Source organism: Numida meleagris, chromosome 26, assembly GCF_002078875.1.
Source record: "Numida meleagris isolate 19003 breed g44 Domestic line chromosome 26, NumMel1.0, whole genome shotgun sequence".
Lineage (NCBI taxonomy): Eukaryota > Metazoa > Chordata > Aves > Galliformes > Numididae > Numida > Numida meleagris.
Window position 1 is genome coordinate 3,777,367 of NC_034434.1, and position 19,080 is coordinate 3,796,446.

The 19,080-nt window shown below is 58.2% G+C and overlaps 3 protein-coding genes and 1 long non-coding RNA gene across 6 annotated transcripts in view; 3 read left to right on the forward strand and 1 right to left on the reverse strand.

Moving 5' to 3' along the window:
• On the forward strand, nt 2,815-11,964 carry ORMDL3 (ORMDL sphingolipid biosynthesis regulator 3). Of its 2 annotated transcripts, none has more exons than XM_021378233.1 (5): nt 2,815-2,884; nt 5,801-5,996; nt 7,285-7,436; nt 7,541-7,715; nt 7,749-11,964. In XM_021378233.1, exons 2-4 carry the CDS (start codon nt 5,823-5,825, stop codon nt 7,674-7,676), a joined length of 462 nt encoding a protein of 153 aa, XP_021233908.1. In that variant the 5' UTR covers nt 2,815-2,884; nt 5,801-5,822; the 3' UTR covers nt 7,677-7,715; nt 7,749-11,964. The 2 variants fall into 2 exon arrangements, with proteins under 2 accessions (XP_021233908.1, XP_021233909.1); XM_021378234.1 differs by lacking the exon at nt 2,815-2,884 and adding an exon at nt 5,260-5,701.
• Nucleotides 11,316-16,784, reverse strand: LOC110388711. 2 transcript variants are annotated; one of them, XR_002432951.1, is made up of 4 exons: nt 16,646-16,784; nt 16,032-16,192; nt 15,092-15,253; nt 11,316-11,447 (listed from the first exon to the last, which is right to left on the reverse strand). It is a non-coding gene; the product is annotated as an uncharacterized LOC110388711 (long non-coding RNA). The 2 variants fall into 2 exon arrangements; XR_002432952.1 differs by lacking the exon at nt 11,316-11,447 and adding an exon at nt 13,299-13,731.
• GSDMA (gasdermin A) lies at nt 12,709-18,242 on the forward strand. The gene is made up of 11 exons (XM_021378220.1): nt 12,709-12,778; nt 12,815-12,888; nt 14,692-14,955; nt 15,105-15,306; nt 15,749-15,914; nt 15,998-16,091; nt 16,374-16,421; nt 16,699-16,853; nt 17,204-17,354; nt 17,547-17,620; nt 17,932-18,242. The coding sequence occupies exons 3-11, from the start codon at nt 14,742-14,744 to the stop codon at nt 18,154-18,156; spliced, it is 1,329 nt and encodes a 442-aa protein (XP_021233895.1). The 5' UTR covers nt 12,709-12,778; nt 12,815-12,888; nt 14,692-14,741; the 3' UTR covers nt 18,157-18,242.
• The window catches only part of PSMD3 (proteasome 26S subunit, non-ATPase 3), a 3,709-nt gene continuing 3,412 nt past the window's right edge, over nt 18,784-19,080 (forward strand). Inside the window, exon 1 of the mRNA XM_021378165.1 lies at nt 18,784-19,012. Within this exon, the coding sequence (XP_021233840.1) occupies nt 18,838-19,012 (175 nt within the window). The 5' untranslated portion in view covers nt 18,784-18,837. The remainder of the gene's footprint in view (nt 19,013-19,080) is intronic.

The following is a 19,080-nucleotide window of genomic DNA, read 5'->3' on the forward strand; positions in this document are numbered from 1 at the left end:
CCGCCGGGGGGGCCGCACGGCGCCCGGCACCCCCGCCTCGCCCCCGGCTCCTCTCCACGCCCGGTTCGGGTGGAGGCTGAGCCGCGGGACTCCCGCCTGGGGGGACACGGGGAGAACCCCGCCAGGAGCGCCCGGGACCCCCTGAGCTTGGGGCCTGGGGCGGCCACAACCAACGGAGTCCCCGGGATCCCCGGAACCCCGCGTGGGAAAGGCGCCGGCTGGCGCTGCCCGGAGCCGAGCTCTGCCCTCCAGCCCCTCCCCGCAGCCCGGGGCTGCCCCCGCTCCCCACGGCCCCAGGGAGAGCGGGATCGACCGCCACGGAGCGTGGCCCCTCCTGCCCCCCGCCTCCCGTCGGCACCGGCATCGCTTACTCGGGGAAACCCGAGCCGCGGCGGGCAGCGAGGCGGGCGGAGCCCGGAGGGGACCGGAGCGGGCCCCCAGCGCTGCCGGGAGCCGCTGTGCCCGGGGCTCGGTGAGCCACGAGGGGACCGGCACCGGGGCCTCGCCGGGGCCGGCTCAGGACCATGGAGAGCGGCCGCCGTTACCGGGCTCCGGTGCTCCGGTCTGGGGCCGCCCCCAGCAGGCAGCTGGCACCGGGGCTCGCCCCTACGGGGCACCGGGCACCGGGGACGTGGGGCCGAGGGCCGTGCCCTTGCCGTGCTGCGAACAAGGACGCCGGTGGCCGCCCTCGCCCCATCTTCGGTTCTCCTTGGAGAGACCGTGCACGGATATTCCCCCGCTGCTCGGGGAGGATAAACGCTTAACGAGGCGCCTGGCCTGCGTCTCGGCCCCATTAGCAGAACACAACCTGACGGCAGCAGCCCCAGGCGCTGCACGGCTGGAGCCCGGCCCGGTGCGGTGCCTGCAGGCGCAGGGGTCGGCGCACACCGTGCGGGTCCATCCCCACGCGGAGCTGGCAGCGGGGAGAGCAGTGTTCCCAGCACTGGGGAGCGAAGCCCCACTCTGCACCGGGTCGGGGCTGGGCCTGCCCCGAGAAGCTGAAGCTGGGGAGCCACGGGCTGCTCCCAGGGCCCGATCCCGTTCGTTTCTCCCTGCTGGGTCAGAGAAGCCCAAATTTCCCCAGTCCCAGCACCCCCGGGTCTCCAGCCTTCCCCCACCCTGCAGAGCCCGAAAATCTCGAGGCTGCAGTGCAGCACAGCCCTGTGCAGACCCTTTCCCGCTGCTGCAGTGGCACGGCTGGATAAAAACAGCCACCACCGGCTCCTCCCTGCCACCGTGGCTCTACACAGAGCCGGCATCGAGGCGGCAGCGGGACCAGCAAACACCCATGAGGGGGCTGCTCCCAGCACCGGCCCGGGCTGTGGGTGTGGGTCCGGATCCCCCCCCCCCCCCGGGCCCCCCCCCCCCCCAAACCCCGGGGGCCCGGGGGGGGGGGGGGGGCGGGGGGGGGGGGCCCCCCCCGCTTTGCCCTCGCACCGGCAGCGAGCGAGGCTGCTGCCGCATCACGGAGCGGGATTAATATTTATGGGCGTTTAAAAATAGCCGCCGCATTGTGCTTCCCCCTCACGTGCAGAGTCAGCGGGGTGCGGGGAAGCTGCTAAATTAGATGTCACCGCGCGGAGGGAGCTGCTCAGTCAGGCAGGAGCGGGGATAAAAATAGAGCTGCCGTGCGCGTGGCTCCCCTGCAAAGCAGGGCCCGCTCCCGCGGGATCCCGCCTCCGCTCGCAGCATCCCCCGCAGCACCGAGCGGTGCGGGTGGGTTTTCCTGGCCGTGGTGCGGGTCCCCCTCCCCCCAACCGCCCCGTGCCCGATGCTCTGCCGGGGGAAGCTCTGGTTGGGGGCAGGCAGAGCCGTGCCCGGCGTGCGATGCTCGAGAGGACCAGCTCCCCACAGCCGCAGTTGTGGGGCTGGCACCCAGCAGCAGCGCCGCACTGGATCCATCCTCTGGCCCACGAGGGCTCAGCACCAGCGGCAGCTGGGGGGGTCGCTGGGTGCTGAAGGCCTCCCCCAGCTGCCCCGGCCGGGAGCAGCTGGGGGAGGCCTTCAGCACCCAGCAACCCCCCCAGCTGCCCGGAGAGCACCCCACCGAGCAGCTTGGCCGTGCTGCACCCTCCGCTGCTCCCCGGCAGGAGCTCGGAACGCACAAAGCCTGCACAGATGGCTGCACGCCGGGGGTGCAGGCGGCGAGCCGCGACGGCTGCGCTGACAAAGGCCGGGACAGATGGCTCCCAGCGCCGCAGCACCGCGCCGTGCACGCACGGGGACGCGGGGCCGGGGTCACCGAGCACGGAGCGGAGCTCGGAGCCACCGAGCGCGGGGCTGCAGGCGCTGAGACGGCCGCTTCCCTCAGCGCACCGACCAGCCCTGCGGGGGATGTGAAATTTCGGCAGCTCGAACCAATATTCCAATCAAATATTCCAATAAATTGCAATAGCTCAGGCGGGCCCCCGACGCGCTCCATTCAGTTAGATGCGTGCTCATTCTGGAGCGCTTTGTTTGCCGGCCACACCACGCGTGAACTCTGCTCCCTACGCGATGCTCGCTGCTACCAACAACCCCAGCGCGGCCTCACCGCGGCGCTTCACCCATCACGGGGCGTTCATTGCGGCGAAACCCGACGGGGACCCAACCGCCGGCACCGCACACACGCGGCCCGCATCACCGGCACCGAGGGCAGAAGGATCCCAACCCCAGCCGGCACCGCACGGCACTCCCCGCACGCACAGCGCAGCCCGGTTCCCGCACCACCCCCCCTGCCCCCGGCTCCACGCACGGCGCTGCCGCACTACAGCTCCCGTGGTGCCGGGCGGCGGGGCGGGCCGTGCCGAGCTGCCCGCCGGGAGCGCGGCGGAGAGCCCGGGCCGAGCCGGGCCGAGCCGAGCCGGGGCTGAAGGAGCCGGGCCGGGCCGGGCGCGCCGCGGCGGTGAGTGCGGGTCGGGTGCGGGGCCGGGCGGCTCTGCGGGGCACGCGGCGAGGCACCGCGCACCGGATCCGGCGGGGCTGGGAGCCGGGGCGGGCCGAGCGGAGCGGCCCCGCGCTGGGGAGCGGGGCTCGGCCGAGCAATGCGGGGCAGCGGGCCCTCCCTCTCCCCGCGTCCCGCTGTGCCGCTGTTGGGATGGGGCCAGGGCTTTGTTTGCAGCTGAGCGCGGTCCGGGATCCGGAGCCCGCGGCCGCGCTCACTTGTAGCGCTTCCTTTGTGTCCGGAGTTTCCCTCCCCGTTGAGCGGGGCGGTCCGGTAAAGCGGAGCGGAGCCGCTGCCGCCCCGGCCGGGGTCCCTCAGCCCGAGGCCGCCCCGCGTGGCTCCGCTCCCCCCCGGCTGCGCGGGGCACGGGGCGGTGCCGGTGTCCGAGCCCCGGCCGCCTCCTTCCCGTGTTGGCCGGCATCGCCGGGGTGCTCGATATTCCGGTTCGAACACCGGTGCCGTCGTGCAAAGAAGGGCTTAAAATATTTATTCGCTCGGGAGGTGGGGATCGCTGCTCTTGCCAGGGAGAGATAGGGATCTCGGCTCCGCCGCGGCTCCGTCGGATCAGAATCGCCTGCGTGCTGGGAGCGCGGAGGAGATGGAGCGAGATAAGCACCTGCCGCCCTCCCCACCTCTGCGGCCCGCAGATAAAGCAGGAGCTGCCGGGCAGCAGGCCAGCACGGCCGGCAAGATCCGGCGGCGTTGGTTGGGGGGCAGAACGGAGCAGGAGGGGGGGGAGCAGGGGGGACGCTCCCCTGGACGGCAGCGAGAGCGTGAACCGCTGGTTCGTTACGCCCAGCAGCAGGGACGTGTCGGGAGCGGGGCTGCCTCTCGCAGCTCGGCAGCGGTCGGTCCCGTCGTGCGAGGCAGCCCGGGCAGCGGGGAAGGGCCCCGCTCCTCCATCGCAGCGCCTTGCCCGCATCCAGCCACGCTCGGGACCTCTCCCCTCCTTGGACGGCCGCTGTCCAACGTCAGCGCGGCTCTGACCTTCACACTCGGCCTGGGGAAGCGTTACAGCCCCGCTGCCCGGACCCGACGCCGCACAGCTGGGGACGCGCACCTCGGCAGCGGCGCTTTGTGCTGCGGGGCCGGAACTGGAGGTCCTCCCGCTTTTTTGTGGTTTGCTTTGCTTTGTTTTGTTTTGGTGTTTTTCCTGCAGGTGAACAAATCCCCGGTGTAAAATCAGAAAGCAAACAACGAGGGAGCTGGGGTGGGGGCGGGGAGCCGCGGCCGAGGGCTTGCTGTCAGCCGGGCTTTTGCAATAGAGCACAAAGCTCCGCGTGCAGCCCGAAGGGAGCAAAGAGCTCAGGCGAGGGCTGCAAGCACGAGTCCAGAAATGGGAAAGGATTCACGGAGGAAATACTCTTAAAGCGGGGAAGGCCGGGTGAGAAAAGCACGCTCTGCTATCACGCTCGACCTCCCCGCTGCTCTACTTGTGAGAACGAATGAACGTCCTGTGCCGTATCAATTAGCACCTCGCCGCCCCGCTCATTGCGACAGGCGGGGAAACTGAGGCACGGCGGAATTGCTTCACGTCCAGCTTCTGAGCTTCGCCCTTCGCCACCCCGCTGCAGATGTGCAGCTGCCCTGGTTGGCAGCAGCAGCGCCAAGTCACTGCTCATTGGGTTTCAGTCCCGTGGGACCTGTGGCTGTTCCCGGGCAGAAATTGCACTTTATCCCACCTCGAGCTTCCTGCAGCTCCGAGTTGCTCCGAGCCCGTGTTGTTGTACCCTTCTCTCGGCCGCGCACTTGGTCCCCGTTCTCCCTGCAGATCTCTCCTCGCTGTTTGGGGACCATTCATCATGTCTTTCTCGAGTGCTCCCTAGACTAAACAAACCCATTTCCTCCGACGTGTCCTTGCAGGTCACGTTTTTCCTGCACCTCTGCTCATTCTCACAGCTCTGGCCTGGACTCCCTCCAGCTCCTCCCAGAACTGGACAGTTCTCTCGCTGAGGCCTCACCAATATCTCAGGGAATTATTTCTTCTGGCTGGCGAGCAGCACTCCTGTTTACGCATTCCACAGCGGTAGTTGCTTTTCTTTCTTCCCTTTTTTTTTTTTTTCCTTCTTTCCCCCAGCAGTGTGACATCTTCAACTCGTGTCGCGCTTCACCGCAACCCCCCAGATTTCCTTCTGAGAGCCACTAGGGCCTGTGCTGCTCTCCCTGCAGGACTGCGGTGCTGCTTTGTCCAGAACGCCCCGGAGCCGACAGCTACTGAGCCAGCACCCTGCACATCTGCAGGCTCTTTTCTGCTCAACAAAAACCTTTTCCAGCTGCCAGCTCCCTGAGTGGCACCGGGGCAGCAGGGGTAGGGGAGCATCCATCAGCTCACCCAGCAGCGAGGCTCCCAGGGCTGCAGAGCTGAGCACGCGCTGCGTGAGCGAGCACCGTGCGGGCCCAGAGCGCAGCAGCTGCTGAGACAAGCCAGGCCCAGCACTCGGAAGGGGAACTCGGAGTAGCTGGCAGCGACATCCAGAGCGTAATGTCAGATCTGGCGTGGGCTCGCCTCCTGAGACAGAGAGCTGGACACGACAGCAACTTGGTTTTCAGCTGCGGAAACCAAAGCAGTGAAAGCACGAGGCTAAACATCAGGGAAAAGTCATTGCTTCGGGGGCTGCTGTGCAAGGGACAGGCTGTATTATTTCCGTGGGAAACACTGAGTATTTTATGCAAGACCTTCCCTGATCTCCGTGCAAAGATATTCTGCATTACGGTCGTTCTAAATTCTGCATTGCGGTGGTTCTAAATTGTGTTCTTTCCCCTAGTCCCTGCTAACTGGTAAGACAGCTTCCCAGACAGCCTAACACGTGTGCTCAGCTGAGAGACGTGGATGAAATCAGTGACCTGAGCTCTAACCCGACTCTGGTTTCGTTTCAGAGGCGTGAAAACAAGAGCCAACATGAACGTGGGAACAGCACACAGCGAGGTGAACCCCAACACCCGCGTGATGAACAGCCGGGGCATCTGGCTGTCCTACGTGCTCGGGATCGGCCTGCTGCACGTCGTGCTCCTGAGCATCCCCTTCTTCAGCGTCCCCGTGGTTTGGACCCTTACCAACATCATTCACAACATGGTAAGCCGTTCGTTCCCAGGTAAAAGAGGCAAAGTAGTTCAGAGCCACGGGCCATCAGTGTTGTACCCTTTATGTTAAACAACATCTCAGCCTAAGAGGCGAATACACCCTTCCTTGGGCCGCTCGTGGTATCCACATCTCCAGTGACATAGAAACACATCAATAAACCAAGAGCTAGAGCTGCTGGGGGCTGAGTGCAGCACAGCCTGCCCGCATTTCACCCAGCTCCTTCCCCTGCTCCCCTCTGCCAGCTTAAATTTGGTCCTGGGAACAGAGAGGAGTTGGGGGCAGCGAGGGCTGAGCCAGACGCTCAGTGCTCATCTCTAAGCTGTGTTCCACTCTGAGGTTAACTTGTAATCAGAGCAGTCACGGATCCGTACTGCCTCCAGGTCTGGCAGCACTTTGTTTAGAAAGCATTTAGCGTTGCTGTTGCACAGTGCAGCCAGCGAGTCCGCGCCGATCTCCCAATCCCGGAGCTCCAGGCGCTATAATCTGGCAGCTCCCTTTCCTTACACTCAGGAGCAGAGCAACAGGCTTTGCTCTCAGCAGCCAAAGCACAGCAGCTGGCCGCAGCTAGCAGCTTTTCCCCCCGGGCTGCTTCCTGGGGCGCCGTGGGTTGGCGGTGCATCCCTCTAGCGGAGCAGCGTGCTGCTGCAAGCCGCCTGCATGGCCCTTGCTGCTGTGCTCCCCTTGCTGCTCTGTTCCCCTTGCTGCTCTGCTGTCCTTGCTGCTCTAATGTCCTCGCTGCTCTGCTCCCCTTGCTGCTGTGCTCCCCTCGCTGCTCTGCTCCCCTTGCTGCTCTAATGTCCTCGCTGCTGTGCTCCCCTTGCTGCTCTGCTCCCCTTGCTGCTCTGCTCCCCTTGCTGCTCTGTTCCCCTTGCTGCTCTGTTCCCCTTGCTGCTCTGCTGTCCTCGCTGCTCTGCTCTCCTCGCTGCTGTGCTCCCCTTGCTGCTCTGCTCCCCTTGCTGCTCTAATGTCCTCGCTGCTCTGCTCCCCTTGCTGCTCTGCTGTCCTCGCTGCTCTGCTCCCCTTGCTGCTGTGCTCCCCTTGCTGCTGTGCTCCCCTTGCTGCTCTGCTCCCCTTGCTGCTCTGCTCCCCTTGCTCTGCTCCCCTTGCTGCTCTGCTCCCCTTGCTGCTCTGCTGTCCTCGCTGCTCTGCTCCCCTTGCTGCTCTGCTGTCCTCGCTGCTCTGCTCCCCTCGCTGCTCTGCTCCCCTGGCTGAAGCTGAGCCACTGCTGGGATGCCAGGAGCACCGTGCGTGCCTCACGCCGTGTCTGTGTTCGCTGCAGAGCATGTACATCTTCCTGCACACCGTGAAGGGAACTCCTTTCGAGACGCCGGACCAGGGCAAGGCGCGGCTGCTCACGCACTGGGAGCAGATGGATTACGGCGTGCAGTTCACGGCGTCCCGCAAGTTCCTGACCATCATGCCCATCGTGCTGTGAGTGCCAGCGCCCCGGCCGCGAGCGCCGGCTCGGGAAGCGGAGCGCACGAAGCGGCCTCATTGGGTTTTCTCTCTCTTTTTGCCCCCGCCTTTCTCTGCAGGTATTTTCTAACCAGCTTTTACACCAAGTACGACCGGATCCACTTCGTCATCAACACCATCTCCCTGATGAGCGTCCTGATCCCCAAGCTGCCTCAGTTTCACGGAGTCCGGATCTTTGGGATCAACAAGTACTGAGCTGCGTGGATGGAGCGCGTGGAGGAGGAGCGGGGCTGGGGGGGCTCAGCTCCGTGCAGCTGTAGCAGTGGTGGGGGGGGGGGGTTCCTCCTCCCCGGTCCCGTTTCCCCCTGCCCACGCTCACCGGGATGGTTTCACAGCGGCTGTTTCAATGCAGTACCCAATAGACACATACCGCATGCTGGATCCTCATGCCCAATAAATCTAAACAAGCTCCAGAGTAGAGTTTAGTGAGGAGCAGGATGCACGACGCTGGACTTCACTTATTCCGGCGTCATAAATAGATGCAGATACACCGAGACTTCAAGGTACAGGGAGGATGAATTGCGGGAAGATTTTCATCTATCCCAGACGCTGAGCGACGAGAACAGGGGTGAGGGGAAAAGCTTTTAGTGCTGGTACTATTGCTGTGGTAAATGCACTTTAACATGTATTTCCCTTTCTGAAGCTAAGTGCTTTAAGCGATACGCGGGGAAATTCAAAGGGACGCAGCCAAACTCTCCCAATACTGGATTGATTCAGGTTTTAGTTCCATTTCTCGGGCAGAGGAAGAGAGGGAGGGGAACAGAAGGACAGATTTTTATTTCGAAATCTTTTACGCCACTGAGAAAGGAAATTCTTTTACTAAAAGCAGGACGGGAAAAAGAAAAACGACCTGCGCTTTGAGACAGCTTTTGGTTTTCTGTGGAACCATTCGTCCGGTTCAGGGAAAAGGTCACAGGATCCCACGTCCCAGGTGTTACTTTCAGTTGGGGTGACGTCGCTCCCCATCCCAAACCTGCTCACGTTTTCAAGCACTCAGGCAGCGAAGCATTTGGATTAAGGACCACGGTGCAGCTCCTTGCAATGATGGACTACGAACGCCCCTGAGGTTCCTGGTACACGGGGCTGCATGAGCCTGGGAGGAACCGAAGGCTGATGGGTACAGACCAAGTGAGAGACAGGCAGCTGCTCGGCAGAACCCATGAGTGGCCGCGATTGGAGTTGTCCTCCTCCATCCCTAAGCCTGCGTACCTGACCGTGAGATTTGCCAGCTCTGCAGCTCACTCAGCATGCGGGTCTCCACGCGGCCAAGAAGCATTGCAGCATCCCCAGGGCTGAGCAGCACCGAGGGCCCGGGGGGCAGAGCAGCGCTGAGCAGTAGCCCCAGCAGCACGCTGAACTGAGCCAGAGAAGGACGGGCAGGGCGCTGGAGACAAGCCGTGGTTTTGGACAGGAATAAAATCAAGCCTTCTTCCCCCTACAGCTACTGCCAGAACGTCCGAGGTCTGCAGGTGCAGGTTTCCTGGGAGATGCCTTTCTGCCCTTCAAAGCCATTGGTTTTTCTTTCGAGTTGTGCGCCAGGTGGAGCGTGGTTTTGCTCATGCTTTCCCTTACACAAACCTGTGTTTTTTGTTGTCTTAGCGCTTACGTTGTCTCGCCCTGGCAATGGTAAAGGCGTTTTAAATAGGCTGGGTTTGTTCTTAATTAGCCGAGTCTAGCTTGAGAAGTCAGAGTGGATACTGAGCTCTATTTGAGGGTCTGGGCATAGGACACAGAGCAACTCCAAGATCCAGTATATAAGACCTAGTACTACTCCACGCATAACAGTAGGCAAGCCACTTTACTTCAGCCCCGTGCTTACTACCAGGCTGCTGCAGAGAAGGGAGAGAACAGTTCACGTAGCTCAGAGCCTTGCTGGAACACACAGGGTCATTATCTAATGGGTTTGAACAATGGGAATATTTTAAGTGAAAAGGAAGCTTTCAAGAAGGTAGGAGAAGAGCCGGCTTGCTTTTTGAGTGCTGATCTCCAGTGAGAGTTTGGCAGATGCGTTGCGTACCTGACTGGGGGGGGCTAAACCTTTTAGCCACCGCGACACGAGGACTGCTGCTTTAGTTAAGGTACTATATACCCTAAAGCTAATATACTCTGTAAGCTATTAGACAATGACTTTTGGGAAAAAAAAAAAAAAAAAGTACTTTTTTTTTCAAAACAGAACTGTTTTGTCCATCAGCTGAATGCTTTGGAAGTTAGGGAGCAATGAAGAGTAGCAGTGCCTGGGATGCTCGTGGATGCAGGGCAGCCAGGGCTGCTCCATAACGCAGCCCACGTGGGGCTGACCTGCCCTGGACACCTGACAGCTCGTGAACTCATAGCCCAGTGCTAAACCTCCAGAAGAAAGAACACTACTCATTTAGGTAGAATATAACCGGGAAAAATAGAAGCTCTTTTTTGCAGCAAAGTAGTCGTTATACCAAGGGTGCTTTGGCTTAAAAACACGACTCCCGTCGGGTAGGGGCATATACTGATTATTTTGAAGTATATGTGCCTTATTCCAAGCGAGAGCAGCTGGGATATTTTTAGCCTAAGCCGAAGGGAAGGGCTCAGCTTTCCTCCACGCACAGTGGCTTCGTCGAGGCCTTGGCCTTACAGCTGCTGAAGGCTGGAGCACGCAGCATTTGTGCCGTTAACTGACGCTGGGGACATCTGATTCTGTCCTGTTAAATTAAAGATCATCGATAAGACAGTACAGAAGGGAATTACAAACGTCTGCAAATGGCAGGTTTTCAAGCCCAGAGTCTAAAACTCCTCGTGGGGCAAAGCCTTAATGATACCAGTGAGCTTCTCTGATTTTACTTAACTGGAATGGTGAAAATAGCAATTCCACAGGTGTCCATGGTTGGGGTTCCGTGGCAAATGACATTCTTTACGAGGCACAAACAGCACTTTTGCCACGGAGCATCTGAAGTGAACTTGGGTTTATACAGTTAATCCAGTCGAATGGAATATGAATTAAAACTGGAGAAACGTGAAGAGGGGAAAGAGCTGAAGAAAGATTTTGCGTTAATAATACAGCGTACAAAGTAGCTTCGTTAGATGAATGGTTACTTGAACAATTATTGATCTCGTATCTTCCTTCAGACCCCATCTTGAGGGGAGGTAGCAGAATTAAAAGTAGAAAAGGAACCTTAGAAAAAAGCTTTGGGTACTGCTGGGCAAGGCGCACGCAGGAGCGCTGTGGCTCATCCCTTCCTGCCCGTGTCGTGGGAGGCAGCTGCAGCTGATGGGATTTCCAGCCAAGGGTCCCAGCTGCAGCGGTATGAAAGCAGAGCACCGTGCAGGGGCTCCTGAAGCTGTCCTGAGCCCACTGCTGCTCTATTTCTGGTGGTGACGTTGTGAGAGAAGCCAGCTCGGTGAGCAAAGGCTGATCTTACCCAAAGGACCCGGGCTGCTGCGTTCCCACTGGAAGTCATTGCTGAGGAAACCGCACAGCACGGGCAGGACGAGGGGGTTCCAGGCGTGCGTGGCACAGCAGCGATCCCAGGGTGATGCCCACGTCCCGTGCTGAGCAGCAGAACCTGAGCCCTGGGGCTGCCCAGTCACTGCTGCGTGGACCTGTGTGCAGGAGATCCCTGATGGTTAGTGATTTTAAATGGGATTTTGACCCCAGCACACGTGGCAGGTTCTCGTCCCCAACTTGTGCTGGCTTTGTGCACAGTGAGTAGAACAGAACCTCAGCTGGAGAATAAAGGAGGACTCCCTGGCGTGACTGCAAAATTAGGGCTGGGCAAGCAGGTACTTGACATCCTTTGGTTTTCTTTCTTTTGTCCTGCAATGAACGCAGGAGGAAAGCTTCAGAAAAGCAGCACTTGAGGTTGGCAAGAGGCCGTGCCCCCACCATGCACACCTCCAGCCCTGGGGACGGGAGGAAGCCACCAGGCACCACGGCTTCATCAGTCAGGGCTCCTATCCCGCAGTTCCCAATGGGATATCTCACAGCCCAAACCTCTGCAGGAAGGAAGGAAGAAAAAAAAAAAAAAAAGCCTTTAAAATAAATAAATAAAAATCCTGAGATTTAGGGCTACTTAATCATGAGGTTTTTTTGTTTTTTTGTTTTTTTTTTAAATTGTGTTTGCTTGTTTTAATAGAAAGTTGGTACCGGCCCTCGAAAAGGGGCCAGCAGTTGGGTTACCATTGTTCATGCATTAAGATTCCTTCCTGGGACTCACGTGGCTCTCTCATTGCATCTGATATACTTTAAGCATGCACGTGTTTGCGTTGATGTATCCTCCCTGGATCGGTTTCAGCTAAATGAGTTTTGGTTTTTAACAGCACATCCTGACGTTGTACACAGTTTTAGGGTTTGGGTTTGGTTGTTTTTTTGGTTTTTTTTTCCAGCAGCCCTTCTTTTTGCTGTGGATACAGAAGCCTCGTGGAGAGAACTTTCTAAAATAAAGCGTGACTATTTTTATGACTCCTTTGTACAGCGTTCTAAGAGAAACTAATAAAGTGAGTATTCATGTAACGACGCGTATTCTACTCCTTGGGTTCTCACACCCTCAGCTTTGCTTACAGATGTGCACTGTGACCGCGGGCCCACCAGGTGGAGGCTGCAGCAGAGCTGAGCTGACAACTCATGGACCTACAGAGCTGTAAGGGTTGGAATGGACCCAATGCAACCCCCCCCCACCTCCTGTTCCCCCTCCTCACCTCTCTGGCAGCTGTCCCAGGCTCTGGCCCCTCATGGTCAGGCTGCCCTGGGCTGCAGTCTGTGCCCGCTGCCCTCATCCCATCGCTGGGCACCACCGAGCACAGCACAGCCCCATCCCCCTGCCCTTCACATATTGATCAGCGCTGCTCAGACCCCTCCCAACCCTCAGCCTCCTCCAGGCTCCTCACCAACCCGGTGCAGCCAGCACAGCACCAGGAAAGCAGCGTTCAATGCAGGTTAATAGAAGTGCAGCATCCGCGTCCCCCACCTGCAGCACACACCGCGCTTCTGCAGCTTTAGAATGACAGGGCTGCTCCGTTTGGAAAAGCCTTTCAGGATCATCAAGTCCAACCACGACCCGACCACGCTGCCCTAGGCAGAACGCACTGCTCCTCATCCTGGCAGGCAGGGAGCAAAACTGCAAAACAGACCCACGCTACATGCAAAGCCCTACAGCCTAGGAACAATTTGCCTGGGGACCAAACTGAAGTTACCCACGGCCACTGGAACAGCACGACAGCAGAACTGACAGCGAGAAAGCATCTGGGTTGGGGTGACATCAGCACTTCCTCCCTTCTAGGGCAGCTGGTTCCGGGCTGGCGGGAGGCAGGCACAGCAAGCACAGCAGGCACTGGAAGCACAGCAGGCACTGGAAGCACAGCAGGCACTGGAAGCACAGCAACAATCCAGCACTGCTCCTGCAGCGTGGGCACCCACACCTCTCCCACCCGGCACCAGGTAAGAGCGGCCCCGCCGAGCACAGCCCGGTCCTGGCAGGGAGAGCTGCCCAGCTCCGCCGCCCCGCGCTCCTCTGCCACTTTCCGAAGTTCCAAAGTCCCTCCCCAGCTCCTCTCAGGACCTCAGAACTTTGAAACCTCAGGATGAGCGCTCCCACAGCCCAAGGTCCTCCATTATCCGAGTCAGTGCTGGAACATGGACCCACGATCAGTCTCTTTTCTTTTTTCTCTCTTTTACCTTCTCCTGCCCTCAACCCTCCCCCCTCCCCCCCCCCTCCCCCCTTCCCCCCCCCCCCCCCCTTTTTTCCTTCTTTCTCCTCAGAAAGTTAAGAAACCGAGGCTTATTTCAACATCCTATAAAGTCAGGGTTTAGCCCCGCAGCTCAGATAGATGTAACTGTAAGAGTGCCAGCACTTTTAAAGTCAGTTTTAATGAGAATCGCTGTACTACGGTCCTGATTGTGCTTGGAGTCCGAGTGTCCTTTCACCTCAATGCAAACAAGAGGATCTGTGAATCTGGTCACCCTCCCCGGGCAGGACGTGACAGTGTGTTCCTAAAGCTTTTGGTACAGAAGAGGGGGGAGAGCAAACTGTCTGCTCTCAGTTCTTGCTTGGTTTTGTCTGGTTTCGGAGTCTTCCAAGGGAAAGTGCCCAGCACGGAGCAGTGAAACGATCCCATGTTAAGCACACAGGGCAGCTGCCTCCCTGGCATTGCCCCGTGACACAACGGCCTCTCTCTAATTCTCACCAAGCATTCTCTCTCATTAACTCACCAAGTCACAGCGGAGGGGCACTGAGCAAGGCAGGGGAAGAAAGAGCCCCCAGTGCTGAGCAGGATCCACTCCCTGTGACAAAGACACAATAAAGCAGGGCACAGAAGTGACAACACAGCACATTTTTCTCCTTCCCTGCAGGAAGCTGTTGCGCTTGTAAATCAAAGCTTATCTCACTTCTACGCCCGTGTAACAGAAGGCCAATAAGCAGAGCCAAAGTTTCAGCATCAAAACAAGCTGCACCAGGAACCTGACAGCAGTTTCCATTTCCACCTCTCCGTGGCCAGCTTGCCCCACGGGGATGCAGGGAGAGGAGCGGGGATGCTGGGTTTGGGGGAGAAGGGGTTGGTGTCGATACGTGAGAAACGCACCCAAGATGCTGAGGAGCATTCTGGCACAGAACAAGCACTCCCCCTTCCTTAGCCCACCCCCCTCAACACTTTCACTTCCCTTAAGACTTAAAACCAAAGCGTTTTCCCAACATTCTGTTTCGAAACAGCAGTGCTCTGCCAGGCACCGAGACAAGGGGAGAAATGCAGAAGCGCTAACGGAGCAAAAAACCAAAGCACAGCGAGAAATTGCTCAAGGTTTATTTTTCCTCAAGCCTACATGAGAGCAATGCATTAATTAGAGACTCAAGCACTCAGGATCACAGCAGGTGGTACAGAGGTTAAATACTCGTGCCCAGTTGCTGCGCTGTGTGCTGGTACATGCAACAAATAAAACGTCTGCTGGATGAGCAGCCATGGGCTCCAGCACCAAAGCTCCATCCCCCAAGCAGCCAGCTGCACCCTCACCTAGCCCAGGCCTGCAAGCTGCACAGCAAAAGGGGATAAGCCTGAATGAGCCTAATTAGCAAGGCACAGCTGCTATCACCACCTCTCCACGTGCCTTCTTAAAAGTAATCTGGTGCAAGTTGTATTCTTGCATTCTTTGGGGGGGGGGTTGTTATCCTCAAAAATTAAAAGTAACATATTTTGTTGCGGCCTTCCACTTGTATCCCAAGTCATCTTGCTCGTCTTCTTCCCTAAGGCACAAGTGCACTTCAACTAGGGCCGAGAATTTACAAAGCTGCTGCGAGGATGTTTAAAAAAGTCACCCAAAAAATAGCAAAGCAAATGGATCCAAAAGGAGACCTGGTCCCCGTTCACAGCATCTCAGATCAAGACCACTTCAGACTCCTTTGCCTCGTTAGAAGGAAAAGGAAAGCCAGATTCCACCCATTCCCCTGCTACAGACGGACAGAATACCGGCTCCAAGACGTGCTGCTGCCTGGCAAGGACAAGGACAGTGCTGGTAAAGCCCGCATTTAGCATTCTGCACCATCCTGCTTTCTCTCAGTGGCTCACTGAGAACCCACTTGTGTCTGAACTCTCCCAGCCCGCATCTCCGTGCGGGCAGCAGTGCTAACCCAGTGCTTTCAGTAACACACCACATCGTTGCAGAGTCCCTCCTTCCCAGCGGAGACAGCCAAGGCCCACGGGAGTTCACAACCACGGGAAGCGTCAGTGACAGAGTGGATGGGAGCCTGAGCATCCCCGTTGACGTCGAACTGGGAGGAGCTGCCTCGCTGTCCCAGCAATGGCACGTCAAGCTGGAAAAGAAGCACATACTGGTACCGAAACTTGAGGCACTGAGAGATGAAAGGTAAGGAAGGCCCAAAGGGAGCGTGCAGCCTCCAGCTGTAAGCCTCTCCATCACACACACGCTGGTTTTTCAACAGCCAAAGCCAAGATTGCAGCCTGAGGCCATGCACACTCTATCACTTCTCGTTCCTGCCCTCCAGATTCCTCGTGCAGCCTTTGAGGTTTGCCATTCAGGAAGCAGGAACACCTCCATGCAGGTCATCCACGCTTCCTCCTGGGCACCTCAGACAAAGGGGAATGCACCGAGGACAGCAGGAATTACAGCCTGCTTTCTGCACCCCTTTCTCCCCTCCCCAAACCCTTACGTTGCAATATTTACGTGCCACATAACATGAGGAACACGAGCACACTGCTTTGGCTCCAAGCAGGCTACGTTACTGTGACATAACTCACATTTCATGTGACACTTTTAGCAGAGATGCTGCATCTTTTCTCCCCTTTAGGAAGATCAACATGAAGCACGACTTCATCAAGCAGCTAAGGAAGGCAGGACAGAACTTATATGTGGTTCACGAAACGATAGAGACCTCAGAGGAGGCCAGATATGAGGAATCCACGGAGGCGGAGGCGAGGTTCATGGCGCGGCTTTACGCCAAGTTCTCTGCTAAGGTTTGCCTTCTCCTTAGCCTGGGAGCCCGTCCTCCCCAACCCCGCATGTCACTCAGCCCAGTAACAGATTTTTCACTGACCAGGGCACCACTGGGAGCAAACAGAGCGTAACCATACCCAGGGGCTGCACCCTGGCCTTCAGGGCGATGCAGCTGACCATCAGGGACGCAGCATGGGGTAAGCGACACAGAAACTCCCAACTCCTCCATCCAGGAAACAGCACAGCAGAGCAAAAGCGCTCTGTGACGTGCTCTGCCTCGTGGCCGCCCTCAGCTCATCTGCAGAAACAGACACGTGAGAGAAGCAGTTTTAATTTGCCTGTACTGAAGCGCAGGCTTCAGCCAACCCAGAGCTGACAGCGGGCTCGTGACGGCCTTCAGACTCAAACCAAACAACAAAGCTACCCCTCCAGCTCCAGGTGTTTTCCAAATCAGCAATTCCATTTTTATACTGTTGCAGGTATTAACTATCTCCCCGAGAATAATGCATCAACATTTGCATCTGACGGTAAGTGCTGTGTCTTAATGCCTCTTCCTGCTCTACTGTTACCCTGTTTGGGAAGGATGGAATCTCTTGGGATAGACACAAACCCCCAAAGCGATGGTGGGGGCTGCTGATTACTGCCTACAACCTGAGCCACAATTATCCAACCCAAAACTGAGCATTATTTACTTTGAAAATATTCACAGAGGTGTTTCAAAGTCGAAACACAGGGCTGGCAGTGAACTTACCGTGGGACTGCCTAGTTTAAAAGTGGAATATTTGGTCACTTTCTGGCTTGCAGGTTTTCCACGCACAAAACTAGATGCACTGGAGAAAGAAGTTAAGCAGAACTGTGACATTCTCTCCCACCTGGCTGATGAGCTGAACGTCATCGTTGTGAAGTCCATCAAAGCTGTGATGAGAGACAGGAACCTCCTTGAAGAGCTGGCTGAGAAGGTAAGCAGAGTTCTTACTGCCAGGATTTATAAGCACAATGATGTTATCTGTTATCACAGCTCCTGAGGGCTTTGTGTGAGGCACAGCTCACCACGTTCACCTGGCCCTTATCACCACGCAGAGAAGGACAACAGAGTGAACAGATTGTATGAAGAGATCAAAGCATTTAAATGCCATATTCACTATTTAGCTGTGAACGCTAAAGATTCAATCACCACCTCACAATTAGCTGAAGGAAGCAAAAAACACACAGTATGATTCTTCACACATTGGCTTCTGCGGGTACACGGCAAAGAACCACTTGCAGGATCTTTAACAAACCCTGGGAGTTCTTTCCCTGTCTCTCATAGATGGAAGCAGTCCTCGATGAACCTGATAACTGCGAGCTGACAACACAGAGCCCAGACTTAAAAGATCTGCTCAGCACACTGCAGTTTTCTCCACGTTGTGATCTCCTCAGCCTGACAGGAGCCATCTCCTACACCCTGGATGCCTTCAGTGGTAAGGCCTCCTGGCACAGAGTGATGCTTTTATTCACCCCACGGGGAGGCCACACAATTTGTGTCATTTAAAATGCCCCAAGAACCGCTGACCACGCAGGCATCCTATGCAGGACAGTCACCCTTCTTAGCTCACCAGGTGCCCTGAGGCAGTTTGGTGGCTTCTTGCTACAAGTCTCTTTTAACTCTCCAGAGCTAACTGAGGATCAGCTGCTGCTGCTGCTGGAGTCTTTGGAAATGAAGATAGTGCCCCAACAGCTTAAACTGGTGAGAAAATATACATTGCTGACACACGGCTCAAAACAGAGGGCGGGGGTAACGCGAGTTCAAGTAAAGCAACATCCAGATCGTGGGATGGGCAGCTGCATCACAGCTCGAGGAAACAACGGGGAGAGGGAAAGGAGCAACTGCCCCGAACGTGGCAGGAATCAAAAACATGAAGGGTGAGAAGCCCATAACCACGTATAGCTCAGCAGCGTTCCTACAGATGACAAAAGCGGGAGGGATCGCGGAGGCTTCGCTTGCAGCTGCGGGGTTGTTCACACGCCGATTTCGCTTCTCCCGCGGTTGCTGCAAAGGTGAGGAGCGTCCTGGAGCAGCGGGAGGAGCGCGGCAGCACGGCCGCCAGTTTGCTGTCCTCCTTCGGGGCGCGGGAGCTGGAGCTGAGCCGGGCGGTGCTGGAGAGGAGCGGCGCGGAGCTGCAGGGAAGCGGAGCCGCTGCTTGCAAAGAGGAAAACTTCCCGGCCCTGGCGGCTCTGTACGCAGCCCTGTACGCGCTGCACCGCCTGAAAGCGTCGGGATAGGAGACGTGGGTCCTCCCGTTAGGGCTGACTGAAGGGGAATTACTTCTTATGATTGAAAAGCAATTACACCGAGTTTCTGTCCTCAAGCTGCACCGCGGCGTGGCGTTTTTTGTAAGGGCTCGGTGCCGCTTTTCATAGAATCATAGAACGGCCTGGGTTGAAAAGGACCTCGAGGATCATCGAGTCTCAACCCCCTGCTAAGTGCAACCACCAGACCAGGCTGCCCTGGTCTCACTTGATTCCCAGCAGGCTTAAAGCAGCAAAACTAACAAGGGCCCAAAGCTGGGTGCCAGCAATGGTTTTATCCCCGTTTGAAGGCGCAGTGGGGAAGGAGGAACCTCGCAGGCCGGCAGGCCCTCACCGTTCCCCCCCCGCCATTACCACAGGCGGCCCTGGGCCCTCCCGGCCCGGTAAAGCTCGGACCGACGCCCCGCGCCTCCCAGCAGGCGGCAGGCGCGCACGCATGCGCAGCGAGAGGAGCGGAAGCAGCCGAGAGGCGGCCGGAAATACCCGAGAGCCTGCCGGAAACTCCCGAGCTCCCTCGGCGGAAATAGCCGAGCGGCTCTCGGCTCGGCGCTCGACAGCTCAGGCCTTGGCGGGAGGACTCGGCGCCGATTGGTCGCGCCTGCCCCGTCCCGGCGCGCCCCGCGCGTGTTGCAGTGTCACCGGCGCGGCCCGGCCATGAAGCAGGACGGGGCGGCGCGGCGCCGCGGGGACAAGGCCAAGGCGCCTCCCGACGGACCCCCCCCCGCCCCGCCCGACGTGGAGATGCAAGAGGAGACGGCGGCGGTGACGGCGGGGGAGGGGGGCGAGGAGCGACAGCCCCAGCGGGAGCTGGATGCCATCACGCTGGAGGGTGAGCGGCGCCCCGAGGCGGGGGGGGGGTCCCCTGAGTAAGCGGGGCCCCTGGGAGCAGCGCGGCCT